Raw genomic sequence first — 12628 nt, forward strand, 5'->3', positions numbered from 1 at the left:
TATTATGTCTGTTGAAGACAATGTGGGCTTTTTACATAGATAGACTATCCTGATGTGCAGCAAATATTCCTGCCATTTTCTGAACAGTTGGGCCAAAGAGAAAAGCAAAATTTAGAAACTTGGCAATGCAATTTGAATCTCAGCTTACCACTAAGGGTCAGTATATACTAAGCAAATGAATCATTACAAAATTGAAACAGAGTATGTTTGGCCTAGCAGTAGTTATTTTGTACTTTTGTTATTTTTCTGCCCTAAAAAGCCCAGATTATTTAATAAACAAAACAAACCAAAAAATCTATAGCAGAAATATAGATATTGAAGTAGTATAAACGCCATCAGCCAGCTTTGCTGTAGCTGGAGATTAGTAGCTGCTTAACAAGTGGCCTGAGGTTTGGTAGAGGGTACACAAATATCTTGCCTGAGATTTGCCCAAAGTGCTGCTGTCCTCACTGGGGGATAAAGGAGAGAGTACAGCAAAGCATAGGAGGCATTTAGCATCCGCTTTGTTTCCCGGTATCATGCTCTGCGTGAAAAGGTCAAATGTAATTGCACATGTCAGGAACCAACAGAACGACTGAAACTCTTACTGCAGCTCACCGTTGCACTGAGCTGGCAAAGAAAAAAAAAAAAAGAGGAAAAAAAGGAAAAAAGAAAAAGAGAAGAGCTGTGGGCCTGAGCACCAACATGGATGCCATAGGAGAGGAAGAAAGGTGAGCTTTAGGGACAGCATGTTTTAAATATGCCCTTACATTGTAACCCCAGGGTTAGGGGACAGATGACGCCTCAGGTACTGCAGGAATAAGGTCCCTCATCAAAAACGCTGTGTCTCAATCTGTAAGAGAAAGACAATGAGGGGAACCCTGCGCTGAGCTAGGGACGTTTCATTGTACGGTGCCAGCTGCCCGGCTGGGACACCAGCAGCCCCGCAGCCTGCAGGAACCCCGCTCAGGTCCCTCCCCAACCTCTCGCAGCACCGCAGCCTACCCAGACCAGCTCTGGAGAGAGCTTGGACAGCCACCCAACAGTTTGCCTTGTGGGATACAATAAATACATTTTTTTTAAAGAGCAAAAGCCACCAGCGACTTGGTCCTCGGTATTGTAGCCTGTTAGAGGAAGTGCAGCCGGCCTGGAAGTCCCCTCCGTCCTGACTGGCCTGGAGCCTGGGCGCCGTGGGAGTCCCCGGCCCAAGCACGGGCAGCAGGAGCTCTGCCTGCAGCCGCGCCTCGGAGCCGGCACAATAGTGATGGATGACAGTTCAGTCACTGATAGTTCAGTGACACCAGCGGTGCAAGAACTAACGGTGATTTTTTTTCAGTTTACATTAGTGGGGAGAAATAATGACATTGTGAGAAGGCAGTGGGGTAGTCTTTGAGGACTTCAACAGCATTTTTGGCAAGCTTAAAAAAAAAATGCAAGAAATTCAGTAATTAAATTGACAGAAGGATAAGAAAAGCTTTCCTGTAGACTGCACATCATATTTCCCCAAAGGAGAATATACTGTTGGCCAAAACCTGTGGCCAATCTCAGGCAAAATTTCTCTGACTTCAGTGGAAATTATGCTTTAGAAAGGACTTTTAAATCTTGGCTCTTACTCTGTGTCTAAGTATTATCTGGTTTTGCACCTGGAGAATAAACAACATATACCGTCCTGTAAGTCAATCCATGGAATTTTTCCAAATAACTTATTAGCACAATGTCTCAATAAATCTCTCTGAAGGGAAGAACCTGTCATGGAATAACAAGTATAGCATAAGAAAAAGAAACAAGGCTGTAAAATGCAATAACAAAACACCTTTAAACCACTGTACATTAATGAGTTAAGGGATACTGGGAAAAGACTGAGACCAGTCGGAGGAGACAGCTTCCTTTCAATTCTGAAATAACATTTCCTGTAATACCTTGGAAGCCAGAACAACAGCAAACATACCATAGCATGGAAAGGCTGTCGATTTAAGAACATGGAGGGAGGAAGGGGAAAAAGGCACAAATCAGAGTTGCTCATTAAGAACGAACTGTATTCATTATTTGCCTGGGTTTTTTTTTTTTTTCTGCTTTCTTTTTCCATCAGCCTGTTTGTGGAAAAAAATCTCTAAAAATCCTGCTCCCACCAAACCTGTAAGACTCTGCAGCAGGAGCAGGTATTGTGAGAGGAGACAGCTCAAACAGGGAACATGGCATCACAATTTTCCTTTAAGGTGTTTTCATATTGACACTTTCTTTGAGACACTTTGCTGTCCACTAAATTTTTGTCTACTTTCTCAATCCCCTATTCATTCGTTTACACTAAACCAACAAAAGATTATATTAATGGAATTTTTTGTTTGTTTTAATCCATACTTTTGGTGACATAGACACTTTGGGCAACAATGATTAACCACTGACTCCCTCAAAGAGATCTACATCGTTCGAGTGTACCTATGTGGAGCTCACCATGCTGTGAGCTAACCAGAGCTTCCAGTTACACGCCAAAGCATATGAGAGGCTCTCTATCTAAGGCTGCTGTTTTTAAATGTCAGAGGCTGTACCAAAACCCAGAAAAGACCCAGTTTAGTAAGCAGACTGCTTTTCCTGACCTTCCTTTCTGATTTCCCCACACCCAGATATTTCTGGCAGGGGGTTCACTGACAATCCACTGTGGTGTTTCAGCTCTGCTTCATGACAAGCTCTTTTTTTTTTCTGGGCTCTGTTGTTTTACTGATTCTTTCCTTACAGCTTCACTTACAGTATGCCTCACAAGTGGAAGATCAGACAAGCAGGGTTATTATCTTTTTAAGCTAAAAATGGCTGATGTATAAAAAAAAAAAAAAGTGCATCCTGACTTTGTTCTTCAGATGAGGTCCCACCAGCAAATGGTGTCAGGATAGATCCGTAGTAAAATCTCTGCAACAAGTCCTATCCCACTGCCAGAAAGGAGGAGTCTATTCCTGTACTCAGACACACTGCTTGCATAACCTTGGGTCAAGAAAGAGAGAACGAAACAGGCTTTTAAAATGATAAAACACAGCTGGAATATTTAGAGATGGGGAGACGATAAGACCTGGATTTAGAGATGTGGCTAAATACTGCCGTGGCTATCTGAGCCTCTTATCGGACCTTGATGCTTCATCCAGATCACAGCTGTAAAACAGAACTGTTGTCCTCTCGTTGCTGCAGTAACAATCCTGACACTCAGATCCACTTCAAACTAAATCTTTTTTTTAATTATATTTTCCTACTATTTATAAAGTGTAATCATCCTCAAGTCCAACACTCATCCTGAAACAAGGTGTCCAGTGATGAATTCTCCAAGGTCTTCTCAGGTATTTTGTGTTGCCTTTGAAATACTGAGATTCCAAAGTGTTCGATACCTTGTCTTGATATTATAAATCATGCACACCTTTTTCATTTGCTCATAAGTTCTAGACAGACCCCATCAGAAGCCTGTGGGTACTAATAACTAGCAAAGCCATTAATATCAAAAGCACTTTATTAACTAGCAATACAGATAGATGGTGTGAGGTTAAACACCAATGACTGTTTTACAACTGGGAGTACTGTGGTAACGAGCGACTACGTGAAGAGCCCGGTGCTGTGCAAAAGCAAAGCTGTAGCAAAGCTGGGACCAGAGCCCAGCTCCTCTTGCTTACTGTTCCAGTCTTGACTTTGGTCCATTCAGATGGTTTCTGAAGGGTCACTTCCTTCTTTTTGTTGTTTGTGACGTAAAAAGCCCTCAGTCCCGAAAGTCCTGTAGCTGCTTCTGTACAACTGAAGGGTCTTTCTTTTAGTCCTTCTTGCATACTCATGCTGAGCTGGAGTCATGGATCCTGCTTGCAGCATTTCTACAGAAAAATGGCAACAAAGAGGACAGACACAGAGATACAGCTGGAGAGCAAAAAGATGGCTCTGAAATACAAAGAAACACTTGTTGAACAGATCCTGTTCTCAGCAGATCTTCGTGGAAGACCTCAGATTGAGAGTGAAGTCACCAAGGCATAGACAAAAGGCTCTATGTTTTCATACACTTCATCTTTTTTTTTTTTTTTTTTTTTTTTTTTTTTTTTTTTTTTCTAGCTCAGCCCTTTAAAAGAGACTTAAAGCAGTGGACAGGTAAACTGAGAGTAAAACTTTGTATCAAAGGCAAACAGTTAATACGAAACAACAGTGAACGGGTTTAAAAATTGGCCATTGATAAAAACCAAAATGATCTACCAAGTGTGACTTTGAAGAAACATGGTTTTCCTTCTGCACATTATTTCACGTCATGCCATATTTTGCATGGTCTAACAAATGAAAATGTTGGTGCGAACCATGCCAAGCTCCAAACAAGAACTCTAGGGCTCAGACACATGCTAAATCACTGCAGCTCGCTACGCTAGCATTTACTGGCTGAAACTGCGACAAGGGCAGAGTCGTCTGGCCCTCTTTCTCGGAGAAGGCTGTACCCTGCACTCGCTGCAGGTGACGGAGGGGAGCATTGGCATTTCCCGCAGCTCAGCTGGTGCGTGGGACCCTGCTCGCGGGTCTCACACCCTCCTCTGTTTCCCCTGACTCCCAAATCAAAACTTTTCCTAATGCCTCCACACAACAATGATCTTGTGTAAAAACTAAATCATTTTGGCTGATGTGACTAGGCAGCCTCAGACAAAAAGCAAAGGAAGTACTTTAAGCATCGCATATCCAGGGAACATGGGGAAAGTGTCTTTGCGTCCTTCTTTAGACTAAGAGTCACCTCTGCTTACTTTGTTTCCATCTGCATTACCGCGAGTAACTCTAACAATACTGGTAAAAGCTGCCCTTAACCGAAAGGATCAGTTTATATGAACATTTCTCTGCACGCTAGACAAACCCACTGTACAATATACAATCTTGTCTAAATGAACGTATTATTTATTTTGTAGCTTTTAAATCAGTTTTATTTACAACAGGCCTTAGAGTACAGCTCACACAGTAGTTAAGCTCTGGCAGTACTGATGTCAGGTCACTAACACATTCACAAATTACGATTCTAAAAGTCATAGAAAATGAACGAAAAATGACTTTAAAATAATAGGTTTATCTTTAGGTATAAGGATCACAGAACACATTTGCAGGTGGCTGCAAAACCCAGCCAAGGGCGCTCCCCGGGGAGCCCCGGCGCCGCCGGCACGCCGAGCGCTGCGATGCGGGGACACAAGCGGTGGCGAATGGCCTGACGCACGCACGGCTGCGCAGTTCAGTTACTCTCCGTGACGGGGCTCCAGGCAGCTCCGCGCTGTTTAATGGCCCCACTCCTCTTCCCTTTCACTAACTCCCTCTTCTTCCTCTGGAAACGCTGAGTCACTCTGACTCTTCAGATGCTTAATCCCTGAAAATACAGATGTCATGTTTAAGTTGTGTTAGCGCACATCAGACATTTTTTTCCTGAAGGAAGAAACAAATAGATAACCCAACTAATGGCAAGCTTTTTAATGCCCATACTGACTCTCTTTTCCAGAAACAACTTAGTTCAATCAATGCTAAAGGTATTTCCTACAGAAATATTCTCTAACTATAGCCTCCTAGGAAATTTACCACCTTTTGTTAGAAAAAAACCTGCTGAAAGATGCCTTGTAGAACAAAACAGTATTCGCGTCTCTTTTTTCCTCATTAATCCTCGATCAGGTTAGTGTTGCCCTTCTCGAGCAAGTTAAAAGCTCTCAAGGTTCAGACAGCAGACGTGGGAAATGTCCTGCCAGAATTTCAACTTGGGGCTCTTTCTGGACTGATCTGCTGAAGGCGGTCGCTCACACGGACCCAGAGCATTGTACATCGCGGCTTCCCATGTGCACCGGAGGTGTTCTCCAGCGTGTCCCCCCATGGTCCGCCCCGACCCGCAGAGCCGTCCTAATGCGAAGAGAGCATTGTACCTGACGGAGAGGGAACTGCCGGCACCGAAGCCGTCACAAGATGGGGTCATTTCTCACATGGAGAATACAGTTCTTTGGCTTCCAAATACCACGTGGGGCTGGATGAAAATGGTAAATACCTATCACGGGATATTTGGAAGTTTAGGTCTAAGGAAAGTTGTGAAGTTCCTGCTGCTGGCTGGTTTAAGCCAGCAAGTGAAGTAGGCTCTGTGAAAATTAATCCAATTGCAAAGTTATTTTCCCTGTGCCATGTCCAGTATGAGCAAGCAGGCCGCAATGACTGGGCCTAATCCCATCTTCTCAGCTCCGCCTTGGTGTGATAGAAGAGTTCAAGCTAAAAAAGGAGGCAAAACCAAGCTAAAAAGATGACAGAGAGGAGACACCAGAGATGAAGGGCTGTTATTTTCAAAAAATCTAAACACCAAATGCACAAGATTAGTTTCCGGGTCTCCTAGTTTTTTACTAAAACAGTCGTAGTGGGAACATAACTGTTAGTCAAAAATGCATGATTTCAACAAAATATAAGCCTGAATTAGGTTTTCTGATGTTATGACTGCCATTACATGGAACCATTTTTGATTTTGTTACAGATCATACATAGTTCTACTCACCATTTCTAATTGTCAGGGAAAAAAGCTTCCCTCATGCCCCAGTGCCTCTGTTTGTTGAGGGGAAATTGCACCCCAGCCGCTTGAGACAACTGCAGCTGGATAATCCAACACCCCACTGTCATAGCACTTGCAGAGCCACCATTTTCAAAAAGGGGTGCACCCTTATGGCATACAGGGTAAGATCCAGATTACCTCAAATTGTGAGTGATAGGAATTAATGCTGTATGTCCAAGAGTCATGGCCCCAGCGTCGCTTAACCTGGAGGTTCCTACACTTCACTGTTCATGTCCACACCACTCCAAAATACGGGATAGTTTTTTTCCAAATACACGACTTGAAAAAAATTTCAACATAAGTTGTTCCCGTTCAACAAAGTTACAAATAGCTGAAAACAGGATCTTACAACGGGAGGTACAACAGGAGTGCAGCCAGCTCCAGGTCCAACAGGAGCCCATCACTGCTCTGTGCTGAGCTCTGGGCTCCTCTATCTTTTTTTTCCCATACAAACTACAGTACTTGGTTCCCTGGGGAACTGTTGTTCAGATATAAAACAAGCAAATAAATTAATGGTCCCAAGTCACAGCACTTGTAAGTGTGCCCTGCAATAATCACACCATTTCCAATTAAGTAACTGTGATACATGAAGAAACACTTAGGGTGCTCAGCTACCAACAAGCTGGCCCCTTTAGCAACGCCCTTTAGTAAGACAAACACCTTAAATCTGATTTCACCTAACTATACGTTAATGGACATTCATTTCAAAATGATACTGTGTTTGTAAGGCAAATTAGTCTCCTGTTGTTTACCTCTGGACTTACAGAGCCATTTCTTGCACGTTCACAGTACCCATCTAACAGCCACTGTTTGGTACCTCAGACAGGAATTGCTAGCAGCCAGAATGCATCATTCTTTAGGGAAATTTTCAAAGATGAAGTTATGGACAGCAAAGAAGGCATGTGATGTACAGTTAGTATGATGAAGCTTCATGGAATGGTATTTTTTGTAGAAGTGAAGACTTTTGGCTATGTGGTTTAATTGCAATACTCTATGTGAAAACTGCAGGAAATGGAGAGAAATCACATCAATGAGCTTTACCCATTGATTTTCACGTAGCAGGCAACTATCAATCTTATTTAATGATTTTTCATAAGCTTTGTTCTACAGCCTGCCTTCACCTTTGCCAGTCATTTAATACCACAGTGTCAGCTGGAAGTAAAGACTCACGGGGTTTCCTGCACTCTCCAATAAGTGCACAAGACTCGATGTCATTATTCATAAGCCTCAAGATGTTCTGACAGCATCAGGTGTGTGGCATTATGAAAGAAGATGCTCAGCTACACAACAAAATAACTTAGCGTGAATCAATGTACAGGTAATGAAATTCCTGTCAGTAACATATGAATATGTGTGACAGAAAAGGCTGGTGACTTTCTCGAAAAGCTATATTTCATGCACAAAGTGCCAGACTTTTACAGTGGAAAAAAAAATCTGGGGTAATAAAAATACTTAGTTAAACGACAGCAATCATAGCATCTAGTCACATAACACGGCAGTAATCTGCCGTGGCTGCTGAGGGTGGTCAGAAGGCGTTGGAGCTGGGCATGCCCAGGAGCACGCTGGCTCATTCACCCACAGCTCCCGCTCAGCTAAAAGAATTTGGGAGAAGAGCGGGTGGCTCTCCAGTGTCACTCCAGCAGGATTACTCAAGCTGTCTGCCCTGCCCTGCCCTTTGGCAATACGAAGCAAATGAAAAGCAGGTAGCAAGGTGGAGCTTTATTCACAGAGATTTTTTCTTTCTCAGTTGGATCTATTCATACCCAGTGTCTTTGTTTAGCAATATCTAAATTGTTTGCTGAAAGGTTACGTTCTGGCTAGAGGCTGAGCGCAAACTTATTACTCAGGTCACCCCAACCAGTAGCACCCCAATTGCTACTATGGCAATGTTAATTTATTAGAAAGGATATTTCCTTCTCATCTTTTCAATCGTCATACATCAGTAACAGATTTCATGCCCTCAGCTTTCTCAGATAGTAATCAAGAGACACCAAAACACCGTTGTTTGGGGTTTGTTTCTATTCATTGGTGAAGCACGATAGTAAAGATGAGCAACAAATAGAGACCTTAAGATTTTACTCATAGAAAAAAAAAATCACAACGAAGCCAGGATATGTGGGGGGATACGTGAGGGATATTTTAGAAGATATTGTTTGTGCATAGAGCTGATCCAATTTAGAAACATCAAGTTACTGGTTCCATGTAAACTACACAAGCTTCATAATACCAGTTGCAAACAGGGAGGACTGCAAATGCTGATCCACAGAGTCACCCTGCCTCACCAGCGTCCCTCATTCCGGGCGGCGGGTAACTGAGTCTGTGGGCACCCTCACCCTCCTGCAGCACTGTGCCCGCACCGCCTGACGCTCTGTGTTTCCCTCACTGCTCTGCCCCTGCCCGGGTTGCCCGGCCCTGCTCTCCCCTTGCCCATGGAAGTGGCCGATGGGGTCTGAGCCATCCCACCGACCCTGCTGGTCCCCAGACCCCGCTGCGCCCAACCCGACCGCTGCTCCGCAACCTCGCGCTCTGCCTGGGGCTTTGCTCTTCGCTGGGGGGTCTGACAGCAAAACCCCTCGGGCCCAGGGCCGCCCCGTCGCACCCCACTCCCTGGCAGCGATCTCACACCCACGGCGTGTTCAAACCCTTACTCTGCCTTAAAACACAGCCTGTCTGAACACTGCCTCTTGGTTTCTTTTTCCCTTCTCCCTGCCCCCCCCCCCCTTGCTTTTAGGCTTCTAAAGCCAGCAGGACAAGAATTGTTTTTCCTCAAAGGATTCATATTTCACTGCAGGTACTTTAATCCAATTAATGCTGCTGAAGAAACCCTTAATGCCAAGCCATATTCAGCAGCCATGCACTAATACACTTTGAACTGGTAATTCTTTTTAGATGAAGTCACTGCCTCAAAGCATATTTCTAGATTACTTATGAGTGCAAATGGGACAACTTTCTGGCATTCTTGCAGTCACATAATAACATCTATGCTCTTTAATCAACAGCTGTCTTTTTGCTTCTCTCCATCTGACCAAAGCACCAGATTAGAAGGCTAAGCAGTGTCACAAGATATGAAATAACCAAGTGTTCCTGAATTAAATATCTCCTGGGGAAAAAAAAAAAATAAAAAAAAAAATTGATTTGAGTAATTAAGGCAGCTCCCCATCTCGAGTAATTAAGGCAGCTCCCCATCCCATTTAACACCTCTTCCTTCACCCCGCTTCACTGCCCAAGGAACAGTGTTGACATTTACCAAACTCAGGATTGAAGTCTGGTTGGCAATTTCAATTCCCTAAAGTTTGAAGGGTTATTTAGTTTTATGATTTGGAGCTGATCCTTTCTATCAAAAACACATTTCCAGATTTTCAGAAAGCAGTGAAAGGCAAAGCTGAGCCACAAAGCAGCCTGATTTGCAGAGTTTCAGAACTCAAATCACTTTGAAATTATCAAGCAAACAAACCTGGCCAAAGAGGATAACAGCTACATAAAAATGTCTACTTTATGCCAATCCTAAATGAAATATGTTCTAGTTCCCTCAGCAAAAATGAGAATATCAAAACAAAAATCATGTATTCATGCTACTAAACAGGAAAAAGAACTTTTCTTTTTTATAGAACATTTTGTTTTGAATTTATCAGTGAAATATACTTTGACTTCTGTGAAATGCCTTCCTCCTCTTTTTTTTTTTTTTCTCCAACTGAAATTAATTTTTGAATTAAAAAAGCAACAGAAAAAAAAAAAAAACAAAACCAAACATCACAAAAACCAGCACACACCACAGGTCATTGGCTAAGTTGGATGCAGTGGGAGGCAGCTGTGAAGGTGACAGAGCCCAGAAGAGCTGGCAGGTCTTCAGGACCAGCCTTGGCCAAGCACAGGAGTGGCCCATACTGATGGAGGTGGCAGGTGGGCTGCATGCAAGGGTGCAGCTAGACCCGCTGGTGTCAGTGTGAGACCATTCTCTGTCATCTATGAAGGGTTGTGGAAACCAGGAGAGGTTCTCAATTACTCACCATGCAATTAGGCTGTGCCCGCAGTACTATCTTTGCTCCCCTTGTACAAGAAGATGTCGATAGACTTGTTCTAATCCAGTGGAGGCCACCAAGGTGCTCAGGGGACTGAAGAGCATGACCTGTGAGGAGAGGCTGAGGGACCTGGGCTTGCTCAGCCAGGGGAAGGGGCAACTTTGGGGCACCTAAAAGCAGCCTGCCTGTACTATGGGGAGGTTTCCCAGAAGGTGGAGATATCTGGTCATGAATGTTAAGAGAGCATATTCTGGCTGGATATAAGACAGAAATTATTTCACTGAGTATTTTTAAGCATTGGCGTGGTTTCCCCGAAAGCCTGTGAAGTCTCTCTCCTAGGAGGTTTTCAGTACTGGACTAGACAAAGTCTTGAGCTATTTGGTTAAATTTGGTGCCGATTCTGCTTTATGCATCAGGTTAGACTATAAGCTTTCCCAAGGTTCCTTGCAATCTAAATGACCATATGATTTTATGAAATCAAAACTCAGTAAATCCATCTTATAGTTTATAAAAGTATATTAACATTAACAGCATGACTGAAGATTACATTTTGACCCAGGAGGCAATTTCAAATGTCTCCTTTCCCTGGGACAGAGATGAAGCGTCTAATTGCACCAGCCAGACTGATCTCAGGAACAAGGTTTCTTTTCGCTTCTTAAAACCATGGAACCATCAGCATTTCAGTACTGATTTTGGGAAACGTACAAACTCATAATTATGTGGTCCATTGTGATCTATATATACATATATGTAAGCTATATACGTTTGTATTTGTTACCAACTACAAGGGATTAAAACAATGGGATTAAGGGATTGCATCGGACCAAGTATTTGAAAATCAAGGAAAATAGAGCATCTCTTGTGTGTGACAGGTACACCTACAGGCAAAATCTCACACAGAAATCTCATCTCAGTCATGGTCCAGTGCATAGAAATGTCAAAGAAAAGAATTTAATTTCCTGAGAGGGAGGCATAGGAGCAGGCTGTCCTGCAGAGCAAGTCCTAGCGCACCTAGTGCCTGGTGCCGAAATGGGGCATCTTTCTTTACCGCTATATGCTGTGGTAACAAAGGCACTACCGTTACAAAGGAGATTGCTTTCTTGCTCAGCTAGGCTTCTGCACAGCGGAAGTCACACAGGCTCTCAACACGTCCCAAACACCCTGCCCAGCCCAGGACACGGCACTCTGCTCCACAGAGCTCCCCGCTGTGAAAAGCACAAAATGCTTCCTGCTGTTGCCACCTCCAGCAGAAGCTGAGGACCGTCAGAGCCCGTAGGAGCAGCCGCCTGGCAGAAGCTTCCTTCCACAGGAGCTGAGCAGTTATTAGACACTTTTTCTCCCTGTAACTTTCATCAGTTCAACAGAATGCAGCTTAACCAGCTTCCACTCAGCATTTCCTGCTTCATAAAAGTTTAGAAAACCAGGTTTAGTCATCTTCAAACATTCATTGTCAGGTGCATGCCAACTACACTGCCAAATTTGTTTAGAAGTAAGAAATACATGTCTTGTCTTCCCTCTGTCCCATTTGCTGAGGGTATCAGAAACACAGCTGTCACTGCTGGTCATGGAAAAACCGAAAGCTTACCCCCTGCACACACACCTCCTAGGTACTTTAACCTTCTTGATTAAAAATTCAGTTGTTGTTTGGCTAGAAAAAAAATTCCTACTATGTATTTTTTTTGTTTTAAACAGCTAAAATACAGAAGGGTATGTACTTCATGCAAAAGCAGGACAGTAAACCAGTAAGGAAAATGCTACAATTTCCAAAATGTCTATTTTGAGCTTTCTCTTGTTTCGTCTTTGTGTAAATGATCTGCTATCTACCTTCTTCATCTGTACAATCATTTCCTGAAACCTTTAATCCATTTCTACTTAATTGATTGGTTTAGATAAGCTCTCCTTGTATGCAAGTCAGAGTTCAGTGCATAAGCTTTTGTCAGTAACCCCTTAAAAAACATTAACCCCATCCTTAACCCTACTTGTCTGCCCAGCTGCTGCCCAGCTCTCCTTCTCCTTCTACCATCCAGCTCCCCAAAAATGATGCTCACTGACTCCGCCTTTCTTCCCCCCTCCCTCACTA

The 12628-nt window shown here is 43.3% G+C and overlaps 1 protein-coding gene across 1 annotated transcript in view; it reads right to left on the bottom strand.

The window, feature by feature from the left end:
* Positions 1 to 3466: 3466 nt before the first annotated feature.
* The window catches only part of PPP1R1C (protein phosphatase 1 regulatory inhibitor subunit 1C), a 54771-nt gene continuing 45609 nt past the window's right edge, over positions 3467 to 12628 (bottom strand). Inside the window, 1 exon segment of the mRNA XM_010306246.2 lies at positions 3467 to 5323. Within this exon segment, the coding sequence (XP_010304548.2) occupies positions 5235 to 5323 (89 nt within the window). The 3' untranslated portion in view covers positions 3467 to 5234.

The sequence above is a fragment of the Balearica regulorum genome, chromosome 6, assembly GCF_011004875.1.
Source record: "Balearica regulorum gibbericeps isolate bBalReg1 chromosome 6, bBalReg1.pri, whole genome shotgun sequence".
Taxonomy (NCBI): domain Eukaryota; kingdom Metazoa; phylum Chordata; class Aves; order Gruiformes; family Gruidae; genus Balearica; species Balearica regulorum.